Raw genomic sequence first — 20,284 nt, forward strand, 5'->3', positions numbered from 1 at the left:
CAGGTTTAGTAAACACTTGTTTTTCCTTTCAAATAGGTAATTTAAAAAGCTTGTGGTGTTCCTAGGCAGCATCCTAAAAACAACAGTGTGAACAGAGTCTAGTGTAAAGAGTGATTAGTTTATGGAGAAGGTAATTTCTTGGTTGAATCCCGGCTGTCTGATTTAGGAGATGGTTAAAACTATGAGCACTTTAATTTTGTCTTCAGTTTTACAGTCCCGACCATGGCACTGGCATGTCTGCCTCATTTACTCCATAGTTGCTATCATTTAAAGCCATATTGTTATAATGATGGCTTTAATATGCATCTAAACACATCGCCCCCACCAGAGATGACCTGCACAGTAATTACTTCTGCTTTGAAGTTGTGTAATTCTTTACTTTGATAATTGATTTAAGTCGTGCGGCATTATTGGTCTGCAGGCAGCGAGCATTTAAGAGCTGGGGAGCGCTTAAATGATTTGTAATAAAATAAAGAGCGCATTATGTATTATTTCAGGAATGGTTACTTATCTTACCCAGCAGTTAGAACAATAGGAAAGCCTGCATTCATGCTGAAGACTCTGCATCACGTTCTTTTATCAATAAAGAATGAACTTGTGGCTGGCAATTCATGCCCAGATATCCTTGAAATTTGACCTTGGGAAAATCTTTTTCACCACAGATCGAAAAAGGAATGTCTTTGGGTGATTTTCTTACTGTTGCTAAAATTCTGTAATGCCCTGTGTGACAATTTTGTCCCCTATTGGAAACTGCCTGCCTGTTCTATCCAGCACCAGCTCAGAGCGGTCACTGACCGCTCCCTCCGGTGATTCAGCTGATCCACATCAACAGAGCAGCTCTTCTTCCAAGCTGGTCTTTCGCTGGCGCCTGACTACCGACGTCATGCTGATTGACTGCTAACTTCCTACTGTTAGGGTACCGTTACACCTAGCGATGCACCAGCGATCCCGACCAGCGATATGACGCGGTCAGGATCGCTGGTGCATCGCTAGGTGGTCGCTAGTGAGCTGCCACACAGGCAGATCTCACTAGCGACATCGCTGGGGACGGGGGTCGCTACTTACCTGTCAGACGCGGCGATCCAGCGTCCTCCCTCCCGGCTCCACGCCTCGCTCGTCGGCGCCACAGGAATCGGCCGACGAGGAATGGTCCAGGAGCTTCTCGCGCGATCAGCGATAACCAGCAGGGGAGCCGGTCGGAGGTAAGTATCACATGCAGCGATATCGCTAGCAATATCGCTGCTGCGTCACAAAATCGGTGACTTTACAGCGATATTGCTAGCGATATCGCAGTGTGTAACGGGGGCTTTAGGTATTGGAAAGCCGGCTTTTAATCAAAAAGACATTTGCAGTCAACAGAGCTGAGCGGAAGACAAGCTGCTGCTCAGTTGATGTGACGTCAGCAGAAGTCACAAATTCACTGACAGGAGCGGTCAGTGTTAGCAGAAATCTACAGTGCGCAGAACAGGCCAGTAGTTAGTTCTGAGGCCCACAGTATAAAATGAAATAAGTCATGCATAACCCCTTTAAGGTGGTTTTCTAGAACGGAAATATTTCATTCCTATCTTTAGTAGGGGTCCATCCCCCAGGGTCCTGGCTGATCATCAGATCAAATAAAAAGAGCAATTTCCTTAAATGTGTATTCTGACAAAGTGGCTTGAACATAAGTATGTCTGTGTCTCTTACTGCGCATCATCCCATATGCTTGAAAGAGCTTCAGTACTGGCCATAGCTGCATTTTTGGGTCTGGGGCACCTGGGGCGGATAAAGGCAGAAGAGTGCCTCTGTGCAATATCAGTATATGGCCCTTAGCAGTTCAATAATAATAAGAATAATACATTTTATTTCTATAGCGCCGACATATTCCACAGCACTTTACATTTTAGAGGGGATTTTTACAGACGATAGACATTACAGCATAACAATAATCACATAGATCATAACAGATACCAAGAGGAATGAGGGCCCTGCTCACAAGCTTACAATCTATGAGGAAAAAAGGTAGACACGAAAGGTGGGTGGTAACAATTGCCCTGATTGTATGGACCAGCCATAATGTTAAGTGTGTAATAGTACAGACACAGAGTGCTAATGGATGCATAAAGCATGTGGAAACATGATGCGGGGAGCCTGGTTATGGTAAAACTTTTGTCTGTGCCACACAGGGATAGATTAGGTTAATGTGTTGAGGTGGTAGGCCAGTCTGAATAAATGCGTTTTCAGGGCACGCTTAAAATTGTGGGGATTGGGGACTAATCGTATTGACCTGGGAAGTGCATTCCAAAGAATTGTCGCATCACGTGTAAAGTCTTGGAGACGGGAGTGGGAGGTTCTGATTATTGAGGATGCTAATCATCAGCAGAACGGAGGGCGCGGGTAGGGTGCTATACTGAAACAAGGGAGGAAATGTAGGGTGGTGCTGAGCCATGGAAGGCTTTGTGGGTGAGGGTAATAAGTTTATACTGAATTCTGGAGTGGATGGGTAGCCAGTGTAATGACTGGCACTGGCAGTGTAATGACTGGCACAAGGTAAAGGCATCGGTGTAACGATTGGTGAGGAATATGATCAATAATGTGTCTGTGACAGAAACCACTTGCTGCTTTGGAGGTGGAACTGGGCCCCTATACTTCTTGGTCACAAAGGTTGCACCAATGGTATGTCCACCCCTGTAGCAATAAAGTGGCAGTGCTATTTACTTATGGGCAGTGATCTTGTGCATCAGGCCCCTTTGATCAAACATTGGTGGATATTAGTCTATTAGTCCCATTAAACTCCTTCCATGTATGCAGATTATCCAAGGAATCACTGTACTGAAATACAGAGGTACACCCATTGGATGGCGGTCTGACATGGCTATTTCCCCACCTCCCTTCCAGACACCCTATTGAATTTTATTTTATTTTACTCATAGCCAATTGTGTTTTTTAAAAGGAACCTGTCATGTCAAAAAGATGTTATTAAAGGGGTTGTTTGGCCCCAATAAAAAACCTAAACTCCCTTCCTGTGCCGGCACCGTTCCAGTGGTGTCAGCACGCGTGGTCCTGGGGATCTCTGCGGTGTTGTGACACGTGGTTCCCGGCATCCAAACAGCGTTAGCGTCACTGTCTCCTCCTTCATACGGATTGATCCCGGACTTCCTTTTCATGTTCAATCCAGGTTAATTCAAAAAGGGGTTGTCCTAGTAATGGACAACCCCTTTACCCTGCAGATATGGGGTTAATTTTCAGATTAATAGTGTTTTACAGCCATGTGGCCACTTCACTGATAGCCTGTCTACCCAGAGGAAATTACCTATATTCCTCTCGGCAGTCTCTGGCTCAGTGAGCGTCTGCTGTGACCACACTCCGCCACTGACTCACAGCCAGTCAGTTCTAGGGCATGGTTTCCGCCACCGAGGTGACTGAAGCTGCGGCGGTGCTGCCTCTATACGTGAAAGCCGGCAGCTTCTGGACGGAATAAAGTTAATTTCCTCCTAGCAGCCAGGCTTCCATTGTGGCCGCATGTGTTTAAAACTCTTACTAATTTGCAGATTACCGCATATCTGCAGGTTAGAAATAAACATGAACCCAATACTTTCAACAAAACACAATGCGGCAATCCATGGAAATAAGCCGCCATAATAATATTATGTTCCGCTCCATAAACATACAAATTTAGGAGAAAAAAGGGAGCAAACAAATCCAAGTAGTATATAAATATCAAAATCCTTTATTAAATGCGAGCACAGACAATATACATAAATAATCAACAAAGTTGCAGATGACAAATAGACACCAATATTAAGAAGGCAGGTGGGGGTGAAAAAAAAAGGTTAATAGCATTTTTTGGCATGACAGGTTCCCTTTAATTGCTTAAGGCAAGATACAACTGACTATAGCAGTGATACAGGATGCCATGATCTGCTCCGCCGCTCAGGATCTTCTCTATGATAATTCTGTGAACCATTATGCCATTGTGCCACAGGCAACCTTCAGTAAAGGAGCGTCTGGAAGATGACGCAGGAAGTGGTTTATTTGCTTTATTCTGGGGGCACAGAATTATCTACATTTTACAAAGGAGGCACAGACAATGGCATATTAATTTTCTAAGTAAACCCAGTGGCATCATATTCATTCTACTAAGAGGATACCAACAGTGGCATATTCATTTTGTAAGGGGACTGAGTGGCATCATATCTATTTTACTGTATGTAGAGTGTATAGTGGCTACATTTATTTTCAGGTGGCACAGTGGCTAGTTATATTCATGGGAGGCACAGTAGTTACATTTATATGTAGAGTGTACAGTGGCTACATTTATTTTCAGGGGGCACAGTGGCTAATTATATATACATGGGCGGCACAGTGGCTGTATTTGTATGTAGAGTGTACAGTGGCTACATTTATTTTCAGGGGGCACAGTGGCTAGTTATATATTCATGGGAGGCACAATAGTTATATGTATATGTAGAGTGTACAGTGGCTACATTTATTTTCAGGGGGCACAGTGGCTGTATTTGTATGTAGAGTGTACAGTGGCTACATTTATTTTCAGGGGGCACAGTGGCTAGTTATATATTCATGAGAGGCACAATAGTTATATGTATATGTAGAGTGTACAGTGGCTAGTTATATATCCATGGGAGGCACAATAGTAATACTTATATGTAGAGTGTTCAGTGGCTAGGTATATATTCATGGGGTCCTGTGATTAATATACACTTTAGAAGTCACAGTGGCTAATCATTTACTTAGGTGGCACAGCATAGTATAATTTATATTCAGAGACTCATTGTGGGTTATATTTGTGTTCAAGGTGGAAAGTGAGGGGTAGTTTTTATTTCTAATCATGTTTTGGGGAACATTTTTACTTTATTTTTGTGATCTATATAGGGGAATATTTTTATTTAGAGGCACAGAGTGGGGTATTTTTTTTTTTTTTTATTCAGGAGGCATGTGTATAATTTATATGTGACTGTTATTTTCAGAGGTTATTTCTTAAACTGCGGTAGAAAAATGAAAGATGTACTGCAGTTGGTTGCTATAAGCAGCAAGACCAGACTTTATATATGACCCATAGTTTATCATTAATATCGCTGTCATAGTTCCCATCTAAAATAGATTATGTTGTTACATATCGGTGTCCTAGAAATGCAGTCTTGATATTATTAGTGGAGCAGCATGGAATAGACTTTCATAGCCTAACTTCCTATCAATCTGTACACTGCAAGCTGCACTCCCTGAGGAGAATGCAGCCAAACAGAAATGGAGGTGTAAAGTGGTCTCTAGAGTAGTTCTTACACCTTTTGGTGATTATTCAGGGTCTTAAGACTTCGATCACCACAAAAATTTTGCTATTACATGTCTCAAGCTTTTTTTTTTTTTTACTACTAAGACAACCCCTTCTTGATCTAAATGTTTGGCAACAATAAGATAAAAAAAAACTTATACTCACCTCCCATGTCGGAGCCAATCCAGCGGTGTTGGCACTTGGGTTCCTGGGGCTCTCATGCAGTTGTTATGACACTTGAGCATGGCACCCAATCAGCGCTGGTGTCATTGTCCCCGCGGTTGTACCGTTAAGTAATTAATAGGAAGTGTGAGACTAGCCGCAGCCCACACTTCCTGTTAATTACTTAAGTGAATGAAGGCTTGGACAGTAATGCTAGAGCTGATTTGGGCTCCAGGTCAAGTATCATAACAACCGCACAAGATCCTTGGGACCGCGGATGCTGACACTGCTGGAATGGCGCCGGCATGGGAGGTGAGTAAGTTTTTTTTTTGTTTTTTTTTCAGGGACAAACATTTAGATCAAGAAGGGGTTGTCCTAGTAGTGGAAAACTTCTTTAAGGTCTGATAGCATCATGGCTAACGGCAATATAGAGATAACCCATAAGGCAACCAAGAAAATAATGAAAGCAGCCATATATGTAAATGTATCAATTTTGAGTTATTTTGACTTTTGCAAAGTAATAACTTACGTGTCGAAAGAAGAATGAAGAATAGCGCCGTTTCAATGCAATACACATAGTGCCAACGCCGTAAGGCTTTTCCGTGTATCAATTTTATCTCTGAACCAAGCGAACATGCATACACAAGTCTGGCTACACTGATATGAGCATCCATGCAGTGACTTTATTGACCAGCTATATACAGTATACGGTGAATATTGCTCGTCAATATAGAATCACTCATCCATTAATACTAAAATACTGTAATCTCGTGATCTATTATCCATATATAACACCCTGCATTTTAAGCAATATAAACCAGGATTATTTTGGGGGGTCCAGATTTCAGCAAGCAGGCCATTGATGGTTAACTTAACCTGTTTGTGTATAATTCATACCTCCCTTCCTGCAAATTTGAAACTATGGTTACAATTTTCTGCATACTTTGACAATGACAGGTGTTAACATGTACACGTTGAAGGATGAAATGTTACATACATTACATGTTTTAAAATTTCCTGTTACATGTAGCCAGATTATTATTTCATGAAATTCGGTCTTTAAGGGCACATATGCTTTAAAGGAGAATTCCATTGTCTTTATATTTTTGCGTGTTCTTTTTTCACTTTTCATGCCCAAAGCAAAATGTTAGAAAAAAAACCTGTTAAATAATAATTGTCTTTGGACCTGTAAGAACTTAAATTGTATTGAAACTTGATTGACCAAACACCCTTAACTCTAAATCCTGAACAGCTCAGGTTTTCTGTTTGTTAAAGAAGCACTCCCATTAGGTTTTTATTACTTAAATATGGGTATATGTGCGTGTAATGTAGTGTGACTGTATTAATATACTCACCTACCACTGCTTCTCTGGTGTCCTGCACCGTTCTGCTCCTCTTCTCAGTGACATCACTGCTCTTCAGATCATCTTGATCTCGCTGTGCTATGTGTGACCTAGAAGTTACTTTTACAATGTAAGTCTATGGAGCGTTAGAACAAGGCTCCATAGGCTTTTATTGTAAAAGAGACTTCTGGCTCACGCATAGAGCATAGAATAAGCTGAAAAGGCTGAAGAGCAGTGACATCACTGAAAAGAGGAGCAGAACGACAAAGGATCTGGTAGGAAGCGGCGATGGGTGAGTATATTAATGCACTCATACTACCATTACATGCGTGTATACACACATTTAATGAATAAAAAACATAATGGTAGTGCTTCCCTTAAGAGGACTTGTGACCACTTCAAAAGTGACCAGTTCTTCCTCGTATTTTTTTCCCACTGCACCCCTGAGTATTCAATTTTTTTTTAAATGGTTCCAGAAATATGGGCCTTGTATTTAGTGCTAGTTATTATGGTCTTTTCCATAGGGGCGTAGTTGAAAGGATTTTCTAGAGGCGTGTTTTGAGGTTGATCTGCATTATTACACTGTGATCAACGGCCCCTTGTAAGGTCCATTAAAATGTACTAAATAAAATAAGAGCAATAACTTTTGACCTGGTGGCAGGTTCTCTTTAGGCCTTTACTAATGTAAAGATGCTTTAGGTTCAGTAAGTAAATATGTCTTACTGGTGCGTCAGAAGGTTCTGCTCCACACAGGAGATCCTCACGCTCATGGCATCCTCCACGTTGTACAGAGCTGTAACACAGCACCTATTGACATCTGGGGGACTTCAGGTGTGCCTGCCATTTCATCTATGTGCTGTATTGAGGAGCTATTTTCTCAGCACACCATATGTCAATGTGCCTGTGGCTCCTTGCTACAGAGCAACAGGAACTCCTTGTGCTGCCATACAGCCTCCTGCACGTATGTTCAGCATATTTGTGCACAATAATACATTGTAATTGAGTTCAATGATGCAAGTCCTGTCCTCACATCATTCTCCTTGCAATGGAAAATAAATAAAATAAAGCCTGTTTCTCTCTGTGGCTTGACAGAGCTAACCAGCTTGCATCTTGTTTTCTTTTTCCTCATACTTCTGTTTAGAAACTGCACATTGTCCATTGTGTTTCTGCCATTTTACCTTCCTGGACTTCTATAGGCAGCACATAGCATATCACATTTTCTAGCTCTCTAAACCATGCGTGTCCTTGGACTGCTGAGCATGGCCATGTACAGAAGCTTCCAATTAGATGGCAGAATTGTTAAGTAATATACAGTCAATGGCCTTGTGACAGCAGTTATCAATCAGATATGTGAGGCCATTAACACTGTCACTAGGCCGTAAAAATCATTATCATCATGTAGTAAACAAATGCCATCTAGTCTGATCAAAGAAATAGAGTATGTGGAAGCCATACAAATGTTATTTCCCATATTTTGTACGAAATAGATGCTTTTGCCTTGAACACAATGGCCTTTCTGTCCTCAGGGTTCAAAGTTTGCCCATAGTCAATTATACCTAAACCAGGTTTGCCCTGTTGATTGAAAGCGTTGCTCACTTTCAGAAAGTCCAGTTCAAAATAATTTTTAGCTATGTGACTAATGGAGAAATGGCCTGTTGAGAACTCATCAGCTAACTCCGAATGCTGTGACATTTGGGAAGTAATGTCATGAATTATAATTCTTATTAGAGCACTTTTGTATTACCAAGGCTTTTAAGATCTAACATTATTAATTTTTGGCACATAGTGCCACCTTAGCACCAGGACTAAACAATTAATTAATTTTACTCACTTATATAGCCTATCAGTATGTCTTTGGAGTGTGTTAGGAAATTGGAGAACCCCGAAGAAAGCCACACAAAACGGGGAGAACATACAAACTCCTGCAGATGTTGTCGTTGGTGGGATGTAAACTCAGGACCCCAACACTGCAACACAACTGTGTTAACCACTGAACCACCAGGCTGCCCACAGGACTACCATGCATACACAAATATTGCAACAGCACATTTATGTATGACTCTTTTGTTTCACTCCACCACCGAAAGTGTATGTCGAGGTCCATGGTAAACCAAAGTAATTGAGGTCACTTATACATATATCCACACCTAAACACGAGATTTCTACATGTAATCTCACATATTGTTTTCTAAATGTATGGGTTCGATTTATACTTCATAGAAAGAACATGGTTAAAACAAAGGATGATGACCCTGGGCCTAAATCAAAAGAGACACTAAAGCTTAGTTATGTAGATGACTAACAGATTGCATTGCCTCATAGCAGTAGCATCTGGGAAGCATTATGAAATACTTCAGATACCTTACCAGCATTATATTGTCTACACACTGATGCCTTAAAGAAACACTACTGTCTGAGCATAAAGCTTATCAAAACGTATGAAATTTATTACTTTTTTCCATGAACAATCCACATTTATTCCTTAACAAAAAATCAACATTTATTCAAATATAATCATGTCATCACAGAGACACTGCACATACACATGTATGTGCACACTTCACGTACATACACATGTATATACACACTCTTAACATATGTTACATAGCGGCTTACAGTGCCTTACGAAAGTATTCGGCCCCCTGGAACTTTTCAACCTTTTCCCACATATCATGCTTCAAACATAAAGATATCAAATGTAAATTTTTGATGAAGAATCAACAACAAGTGGAACACAATTGTGAAGTTGATTGAAATTTATTGGTTATTTTAAATTTTTTGGGGAATTCAAAAACTGGGGAGTGCAATATTATTCGGCCCCTTTAACTTAATTCTTTGTTGCGCCACTTTTTTGCTGAGATAACAGCTGCAAATCGCTTGGGGTATACCTCTATAAGTTTTGAACATCGAAAAACTAAAATTCTTGCCAAGTCTTCCTTGGCAAACAGATCGAGCTCAGTGAGGTTTGATGGAGATCGTTTGTGAACAGCAGTTTTCAGCTCTTTCCACAGATTCTCAATTGGATTCAGGTCTGGACTTTGACTTGGCCATTCTAACACCTGGATACGTTTATTTGTGAACTATTCCATTGTAGATTTAGCTTTATGTTTGGGATCATTTTCTTGTCGGAAGACAAATCTCTGTCCCAGCCTCGGGTCTTTTGCAGACTCCAACAGGTTTTCTTCAAGAATGGTCCTGTATTTGGCTCCATCCATCTTCCCATCAATTTTAACCATCTTCCCTGTCCCTGCTGAAGAAAAACAGGCCCAAACCATGATGCTGCCACCACCATGTTTGACGCTGGGGATGGTGTGTTCAGGGTGATGACCTGTGTTGCCATTACGCCAAACATATCATTTGGCATTGTTGCCAAAAAGTTTGATTTTGGTTTATCTGACCAGAGCACCTTCTTCCACATGTTTGGTGTGTCTCCCAGGTGGCTTGTTGCAAACTTTAAACAACACTTTTCTTGGATATCTGAGAAATGGCTTTCTTCTTGCCACTCTTCCATAAAGGCCAGATTTGTGCAGTATACGACTGATTGTTGTCCTATGTACAGACTGTCCCACCTCAGCTGTAGATCTCTGCAGTTCATCCAGAGTGATCATGAGCCTCTTGGCTGCATCTCTGATCAGTCTTCTCCTTGTTTGAGGTGAAAATTTAGAGGGACGCAGGGTCTTGGTAGATTTGCAGTGGTATGATACTCCTTCCATTTCAATATGATCGCTTGCACAGTGCTCCTTGGGATGTTTAAAGTTTTGGAAATCATTTTGTATCCAAATCCGGCTTTAAACTTCTCCACAACAGTATCACAGACCTGTCTATTGTGTTCCTTGGTCTTCATGATGCTCTCCATGCTTCAAACAGAACCCTGAGACTATCACAGAGCAGGTGCATTTATACGGAGACTTGATTACACACAGGTGGATTATATTTATCATCATTAGTCATTTTAGACAACATTGGCTCATTCAGAGATCCACTTCTGGAGTGAGTTTGCTGCACTGAAAGTAAAGGGGCCGAATAATATTGTACGCCCCACTTTTCAGTTTTTGAATTTCCGAAAAAATTTAAAATATAAATTTCGATCAACTTCACAATTGTGTCCCACTTGTTGATTCCTCACCAAAAATTTATATTTGATATCTTTATGTTTGAAGCATGATATGTGGGAAAAGGTTGAAAAGCTCCAGGGGGCCGAATACTTTCGTAAGGCACTGTAGTTCCTCTAGACTCCTGCAGTTAAAGGACCTTCGGTGACATGACTGCAATGCCACCAAAGGTCCTTAAGCAGTCATAACTTTGGAATAGAAACACTGGAGGCCCCTAATATAATGGATCCTTGGGCAATTTGCCAGTTTAACCTCGCCTCCCAACGCTGGCTCTTACTATAACTAGAGCGTCTTTCCGGAATAAGTGCTGTCACTCCATAATATATATTTTTTGTGGGTAGGGGCGCTTAACTGGGGATATCTGGGACTTAAAGAATATATGTATACCGTATATGCCTAAGCAGTAACAGACATGGAGTTGGTAACAGAGACAACTACCTGCCAGATGTACCGAGCGCCGGTCATTGACCACTCCTGCCGGAGATTCAGCTGCTCCCTGTCATTAGAGCAGTGGTTTCTCTTCCTGTTGACAGGGTGGGACTACTGGCATCATACTGATTGACAGCAGGCTTCCCTCAATTATTCATCGGAAAGCCTGCTGTCTATCAGCGTGAAACCAGTAGTACCGCACTGTCAGCAGGAAAAGAAACTGCCACTCTATTAAGGTGACATCAGCAGAAGTCTGTGACCGCTGTGTGCCGGCAGAGAACGATGCTGGGCCGGTATGTACAGGCAGGTATGTAGCCACTACATGCCTGTTAGTGCTTAGGCACTTTTTTTTAAAGGGAATCTGTCACCCTTTTTTTGCACTATCAACTGCCGGCATTGACATCAGGGGCTTATCTACAGTATTCTGTAATGCTGTAGATAAGCCCCCGATGTAACCTGAAAGAGAAGAAAAACACGTTAGATTATACTCACCTGAGGGAGCGCGGTGTGGGCCGATGCCTCCCATCTTCATATGATAACGTCCTCTTCTTCCCTTCCTGTAGTGGCTCAGGCGCACTGCTCTGCCCTGTTGAGGGCAGAGAAAAAACACAAAAATTGAGCTTGGTTTGAGTTGGTACACATGCAGCATATAAATGCATGTTCACATGGCCAAAAAGCATATAAAACCTACAAAAGACAAAATGAAAAAAACCCTGCTGTAATTAAATAAGTAAAAAGCAAAAGTGCATTTAAATCATACAGAGTTCTTAGTAATACTGTATTTGATCAAACATAGCATAAAAGCCGTCCCACCATCGACAAGGTGACTCTGTGGTCGGGGCGGTCCTACACTGTCTAATATTAAAAACCTTATCGTGTCAAAGTTGACGTCTGTGTGAATAAGGGCAGACAAGGCCGGGTCCCAACCACCAGACACCAGTCAGGGTAAACCTTTAAATACAATTTCCAGCTCAGGAGAGGGAGGCCACATCCCAGCTTGCACAGAATGCAAAAATACAACGAAAAAACACAAAAATTGAGCTGTTGAGGGCAGAGTAGAACACTGCAGTGCGCAGGCGCCAGACCTCTCCCGACACCTGCGCACTGCAGGACTCTACTCTGCCCTCAACAGAGCAGTGCACCTGCACCGGAGCCACTACAGGAAGGGAAGAAGAGGACGGCATCGTATGAAGATGAGAGGTGCCGGACCGGACCTCGACATCCATCGGACCAGACCGCCCCCTCCGGTGAGTATAATCTAACATGTTTTTCTTATCTTTCAGGTTACATCGGGGGCTTATCTACAGCATTACAGAATGCTGTAGATAAACCCCTGATGTTAATGCCGGCAGCTGAAAAAGGGTGACAGATTCCCTTTAAGTTCCGGATAGCCCCTTTTTTAAGGGATAAGCTTGAAGTTCAAGTTTATGTAGAAAAATATATTTTATTTCACATAAAACTTTCCATCTACAATGCTATTAAGGGACACTGCCATTTTCCTAGTCAGACACAACAGAACGCATGGTAGAACTAGAAATCATTTACACGAGTCCAAGATTTATAAAATAATGTGAATAATCATTCCAAGTTCTGTATCTAGGGCAAAATTTCAGGAAATACGGTAGTTTTATCTGCAATTCATTTTGTTCCCAGTATCCCCAAATACTTTGATTTACTGAGTCTCTGCAAATAAGAACAATTTTCAGCTTGCGCTGGAAGATTGTGTGGAATTTATTTTCTGGCCAGGCTGTCAACAAGCTGCAAACTACGATAAATGGTACCTTATAGATTTCTGGTAGGATTCAGGGTCAACAGGAAGGCAGATTCAATTTTTTTAAAGTTTAAGTTGCTCTTCTTAATTCAGACAATGAAATTATAAGAAATAATCACTAAAGATCTTTTTTACACAGATCATCTGGCAGCTGGTGAGATCTGTATTGGGCCCCCTACTATTTAATATATTTATTAATGATCTAGTGGATGGCTTACACAGTAAAATATCAGTATTTGCAGATGATACAAAACTATGTAAGGTAGCTAACACAAAGGAGGACAGTTTGCAACTACAGACAGATCTGAGTAAATTGGAGAATTGGGTTGAAAAATGGCAAATGAGGTTTAACACAGATAACTGTAAGATTATGCACATGGGAAGGAGAAACAGATGGTAAAAATTACTTACTAAATGGGAAATTGCTGGGGAAATCAGACATGGAAAAAGACTTAGGCATCTTAGTCAATAAGAAGCTAAATTGGAGTGTCCAGTGTCAGGCAGCTGCCACCAAAGCAAATAGGGTCATGGGATGCATTAGAAGAGGTCTGGGGACACGAGATGAAAACATAATTCTCCCTCTGTACAAATCACTCGTCAGACCACACTTGGAGTATTGTGTGCAATTTTGGACGCCGGTGCTCAAGAAAGACATTACTGAACTTGAAAGGGTTCAAAGGCGGGTTACTAAAATGATAAATGGAGTTGGTTCACTACAATACCCAGAAAGGTTATCAAAATTAGGTCTATTTACTCTAGAAAAGAGAAGACTTAGGGGAGACTTAATATATATGTACAAGTATATCAGAGGGCAATACAGAGATCTCTCCAATGAACTGTTTGTACCAAGGACTGTGACAAGAACAAGGGGGCATTCTCTTCGTTTGGAGGAAAGACAATTTCTGCACCAGCATAGAAGAGGGTTCTTCACGGTAAGAGCAGTGAGGCTCTGGAATTCTCTTCCTGAGGAAGTGGTGATGGCCAACTCACTGAATGAATTTAAGAAAGGAATGGATGCTTTTCTTGTGAGTAACAGTATAGAAGGTTACGAATAACAGAATATTATAGGTAGATGATTGACCCCAGCTTAGGGGAATTAATTTTTTTCCCTATGGAGAAAATTGGCTTCTACTCTGGGTTTTTTGCCTTCCACTGGATCAACAATGCAGAACAGCTGCACTAAAAATAGACTGATCTAGATGGATATAAGGTCTTCCTTCAGCCTTCAAAACTATATTATTATGTTAAACAACCAACAGTTAAGGGCCTGTCACACTAAGCGATATCGGTAGCGATATCGCTATAACGTCACTGGTTTTTGTCTGATACTTATCTCCGACCGGCTCCCCCGCTGGTTATCGCTGATTGCGCTGGACCGTTTCTCGTCGTCAGCTTCCTGCTGGGCTTCCTGTGGCGCCGACGAGCGACGCGTGGACGGGGGCGGGAGGATGTCAGGATCGCCTCGTCTGACAGGTAAGTAGCGACCCCCAACCCCTGCTCTGTCGCTGGTGAGATCTGCCTGTTTGGCAGCTCACTAGCAACCACTTAGCGATGCACCAGCGATCCTGACCGCTTCATATCGCTGGTCTGGATCGCTGGTGCATCGCTAAGTGTGACAGTACCTTTAGTAAATTTTCTCCTATCTGTAAACAGTGCTCAATGGACAATCTGTTATAGATTGCTCAGTGCACATAGGCTGCCATAGTTCTTGGTAGCATGAGCCCTGTTTACACAGGACTATGTGCTACTGAGAACCATGATCTTTTGTGTTTCTTCAGAGCAACATCTCTTTGTAATTCATCAGGGGATCGATTTACAGTGAAAAAAGTGGTTTAAAGAATGCTCGTTCACAATAGTCATTTCATGTTAATGAATCTTAAAAGGGGTTGTCCGTGACTTTTATAATGAAGGCCTATCTAGGATAGATCATCAATATCTGATCGGTGGGAGTGTGACACCCAGCAGCCCTGTCGATTAGCTGTTTTTGTCCAGATGTGCTGAGTTGCGAAGCTGCACAACACTTCTCTGTCAACAGAATAGTGGCTGGGGCTGTGTTCTATACATCCGTCCCGTATTTGAATAAATTGGAGGCTGATATGCAGTACCCAGCCGTGGCTACTATGCAGTTGACGGAGCTGTGCTGCTCGGCACATTCAACTGGCGTTGACATCGGAAACCACTACGGCAGGAGTGTTGGGTGTCACACCCACACTGATCAGATATTGATGATATATCATAAGGATAAGCCATCACTATAACAGTACTGGACAATCCCTTTAAGGGTTTAATCACAAAGATGTCATTGCTTTTACTTTTATGAATTATATGGCAAAATTATAAAAACTTGTCTTCTCTCATCCAGCCACAATGCCACATACTGTATGTGTTTGGGTTATGTCTATTATAGTACACCAACTTTATGGAAGTCAATATAAATTAAATATACCGTAGCTGTTTAATGAAAGAAATAAAGGGGCTTACGTAGGCACTCACGTAGGCAATATGTTCACTGCAATGCTGAGCAATAGCCTTAGTGTCTGATATCGGCAGTGGCAGATCCTCTTTACTGTAAATACTTTGGACTTGCTTTTGCAGTCGTTTTTGTAATTTAAATGATCTATGTCACCTCTGATTTCATGAGAGCAAGTACATTTAATCCTGTGTGCCATAATAAATGAATAGAGCCGGGCTGGTTCATCATAAAGGTGTAGATTGCCCTGACCCCTCATGGAGGCTACTGAATTCATGGGAGCCCATTCAGAGCCTTGAAGTTGTAAATCACCATTTCTCCTTCCTCGGCTGAATAACTGCACTGGTAGATTTTGCCTGGTAGTGTTCGCTTATTCGTATGCTGTTAGATACATGGATACTTTACGAGGTTTTGCATCGCTCATATGTAGTAGGACAAAGCCAAGCCAATAACAATCAAGTCAAATTGTGGCTTTTTCTGGCCGTATTTATAAGATGAAGAATGGTAAAGTGCTGTATCGCAATACAACCTATAAAAAGTTGTTTGTTTTTTTTACTTTTTGTAGTAAAATTTTAGTAAACTCACTATAATCTGTTCACTGTCGAACCAACTGTGATTTAAAAGGACTTTATAAACTCACCTTCATTCCTATGTGCAGTGTTTGAGTTCTGGGGACTTTCTGTGCAGTTTAGGAGAAAAAAAAGGACAGAAATGGTTTTGGATGAAGGGATAAGCTTTGTAGAGTAGTTGGAAGAAGTCAATTCAGAAAGCTGAGACAGAGGAACTGCTGACTAAAGGTGATGCATCATCTTGACAGTTTCTCAGAAAATGGAAATTGGGAAAACCCAGATTATAGTAATGGAATATTATTTCTTTATTTTGTGAAGCGTAGTTTTGTTCTTTATTACTTCTTTACAGTTTGCATTATTTGCCTAGCATGTTGCTCATTGCTGCGGATTTTATTCACTACTTTCGACCTTCACAGCGTGAAAATAAACAGCATATTGGTCCTTAGAAAGGTGTCGTTTGCACTAGTCAATAATGTGGTTGTTCTGTATTCTTGTGTTATATACTTGAAAATAGGGCAGTACAGTGACTCAGTGGTTGGAACTTTTGCTTTGCAGCGCTGCGGTCCTTGGCTCAAAGACAGCATCTACAAGTAGTTTGCATGTTCTCCCCTTGTTTGCATGGGTTTCCTCCGGGTTCTCTGGTTTCCTCCCACATTCCAAAGACATACTGATAGGGAATCTAGATTGTGAGCCCCAATGGGGACAGTGATGATAATGTCTGTAAAGTGCTGTGAGATTAATGGCACTATATAATCAAAGTGTAATAAATATATGATGCCTATTTGTGCCGGAGGTGTTCACCTATCTATTGTCATAGTGTGCAGCACTGAAATAATATAGATATTCCAAGTTTCATCATCCCTGGTAGATTTATGGACATCATAGCAATAGATAGATGAACACTAAGGACCTGGGAGTGACCCACCATGTCTGTTCTTTATTGTGGTGGTTTTTAATCCAAATATAAAGGCATAGATTATAGCTCTTAGGCAGGATTTTAAAGTCTTAAATCTCTAGTAATTTGAAAATAGAAAACCACTTTTGCATTCAAATAAATTTTGGAACCTTCCTTGGTTCTTCTGTTTTTTCGGGGGGGTGTTTTTGAGTTGCACTTGTAGGGCTAAAAATGAGGATGACAGGGAAACAAAGAGCCCAACATGTAACCGTCTAGACCACCACTGAAGGATGTCGAGCCGATTGTCTATACAATTGTATTAAGTTACTTCCGCTTCAGGTTTTATTCTGCGAACATGTTGCGGTCTCGCATAACATGGATAGGATTTAAAGCTTCCTTGCTTTCCATTCTGCTTCCTGATGGAGTAGAGATTGACAGACTGTCCGGGGATTTCATTTTCAGTGTCTGAGTGCAGACACCGAGCTGGAAACACAAGAGTTAGAATAGTGTTATTTGGATAGCAATGAATTACTTGCCTGGGTAACTGCCATTGCTTCTTCATGTAGATTTAGGTGTATGTGTGTGTGTAAGAGACAAAAGAGGGGGAGTGGGGAAGAGGCTGGATTTCATTTTTTTTTCTAACTTAACAGCCAGTGACGTGAGATATGCCTGGAACGATCAGGCAGAATGAAAACAGTAGATTTGAAGATGCTGGCACAAGCAGCCTTGTGCATCCTAAGCTAATGCTGATCATCTCTGCATTGCAAGCTGTTCATGTAGAGTTCCTTTAGAGTGGTCTCCCGACTAACTCATTTGCTAAGGAGTAAATTGTGCCTTTTTGCACCTCTTTTATTTTCTTGCACCTGAGCTTTCCTATTTCCAAGCTGAGCTTTTGGAAATGATTGGAGTTAACAGCGTCCAAAGCACAAGCAAGGTGCGGGTGAGAGCCACAGGCTCTGTGAAATATGCCCGGGAGGAATCTGTCCGACGTCAGTCCCACAGGTCCAAATCCCTTAAAATCTCCCATTCATCTGAATTCTCGACTGGACACGTCAAAGAGAGCAAGGTATAGTAACTTGCACGTCTACCACTTCGGAATTGGGGCATGATCAATTTGATGCATTCCTTTGTCATACATTTATGCTGTAGACTTCATACGACGACTCTGATATGAATCTGAAGATGTGGAAATGGACAATTTAAGTAACTAGGATAACCCCAGAATATTTACTTTAATGCGTGCAAAATTGGCTTTAATTGGTAATATTGTAATAGCCTTTAATAAGAGTCTATGGGAAGGAAAGACACATCTTTAGCTTTCTTACCACGTTCAATCGATTTCTGTATGTGCGATACTACAGAGCTTTATATGGTTGTCTCCACCAATGCTTGGTCCGTTAGTTTTACTGCCAAAATACTAATTAGTGTATATCATGGCGGGGAGCACATAATTATGCTATATTGTTAGCATCAGTAGAACAATATTCTCTCTCATGTGAATGTAAGTAATTAAAACCAGAGTAGTCGTTGATAAAATGAATCCGAGATCTGTTAATTATGTCAGTGAGACACATAGCAGTGCAGGCGGAGGTGGGGGGGTCTCTGTTGTGGAGATGATGCATGTGCAGACAGAATGGAGAATCTTTGTATGGGGATAGCCAAACAGTCCTGCATCTATTATGATCACAACTGTATGCTAAGCAAACACTAGGCATGTTAACAAGCATCTAATTAGGGTGTGACGTGTATTTGGAGATATGTCATGAAGACGTAAAATCATAAGGATCTGTATGAAGCATTACAGATGGTCGCTATACTGTTTGCAGACTGAGGCAACTCCCTTTTATTTAATGCAATAACTAATGGAACTGAAATAGTTATGAATTAATGTAATATTGGCTTTCAATAGGGTGCGCAAATTAGCGTATAATTGGCTGTTATTTATGAGAAATGAGTTACATCATGGTATGCCGCGGAAAGCCTCTTTTGTTTTAGGAAATGGTAATTCATAGAAAAGCGTAGACATTGGATCATCAATTTGAATAATGAGGTTATGTGTACTAACCAGATAACGCCATTGACTCACCTACCCCTAGGTTGTTGTGCTTGTTAAAAGCTGCCTTTTGCAGAGGTCATCGACATCTCTTTTTTGGGGCACCATAGAAGTAAAATGGCCACTGGGCACAACGCAGCTCTGGCAGTTAGTTAAAAGCATTAGTGTCATTGAAACAAAGTATTAGCGTTGCTTCCTCTTGGCAACCACATGGCTATATGCGTCACATGGCAAAATAAAAATATCTCCAGAGTGTACGAAATGGAGAAATCCCCAGAATGTGAGCACATGCCAATGAACACCATGCTGTCCCCATCTGGAGAGTCGACAAGACCTTCAGTAGAGAAGTCATTCTTGATGATAAATGCGTTCGTCTTAAAGTACCATGCAGTTTCATAAAAATTAGATGTTCGCATACAATGCAAGATATAATGGATCTGTTCTTTATTATTCATGTTTTTTCGGGTATGCTAAGCTGTCAATGATGTTCACCGAAATAAATTACAGGAGGATTTATGTAAACTAGAAGCTTGGGCTGATAAATGGCAAATGAGCTTTAATGGGGATAAATGTAAGGTCATGCACTTGGGTAGAATGAACAAGATGTATCATTATGTGCTTAATTGCAAAACACTGGGCAAAACTGTCACTGAAAAAGACCTGGGTGTATGGGTGGACGACAAACTCACATTTAGCGGCCAGTGTCAGGCAGCTGCTGCAAAGGCAAATAAAATAATGGGATGCATTAAAAGAGGCATAGATGCTCATGAGGAGAACATCATTTTACCTCTGTATACGTCACTAGTGCGACCACACTTAGAATACTGTGTACAGTTCTGGTCTCCGGTGTATAAGAAAGACATAGCTGAACTGGAGCGGGTGCAGAGAAGAGCGACCAGGGTTATTAGGGAACTAGGGCATCTGCAATACCAAGACAGGTTATTACACTTGGGGTTATTTAGTTTGGAGAATCGGAGGCTTCGGGGTGATCTTATTACAATGTATAAATATATGCGGGGACAATACAAAGACCTATCTAATGATCTTTTTACTCTTAGACCTGTGACTGGGACAAGGGGGCATCCTCTACGTCTGGAGGAAAGAAGGTTTAAGCATACTCACAGACGCGGATTCTTTACTGTAAGAGCAGTGAGACTATGGAACTCTCTGCCATATGATGTTGTAATGAGTGATTCCCTACTAAAATTTAA

General features: G+C 41.3%; 1 protein-coding gene across 4 annotated transcripts in view; it reads left to right on the plus strand.

Moving 5' to 3' along the window:
* PSD3 (pleckstrin and Sec7 domain containing 3) overlaps positions 1-20,284 on the plus strand; it is a 662,461-nt gene that overhangs the window by 408,983 nt on the left and 233,194 nt on the right. The window contains exon 1 of one of the 4 annotated variants that reach the window (XM_073543298.1): positions 17,637-18,086. The exons of the other annotated variants lie outside the window; for them this stretch is intronic. Within the exon in view, the coding sequence (XP_073399399.1) occupies positions 17,919-18,086 (168 nt within the window). The 5' untranslated portion in view covers positions 17,637-17,918. Of the gene's footprint in view, positions 1-17,636; positions 18,087-20,284 lie in introns of those variants that run through there. 4 annotated transcript variants of the gene reach the window in all.

This window comes from Dendrobates tinctorius, unplaced genomic scaffold (assembly GCF_039654945.1).
Source record: "Dendrobates tinctorius isolate UK_male_01 unplaced genomic scaffold, ASM3965494v1 ptg000011l, whole genome shotgun sequence".
Classification (NCBI taxonomy): Eukaryota; Metazoa; Chordata; class Amphibia; order Anura; family Dendrobatidae; genus Dendrobates; species Dendrobates tinctorius.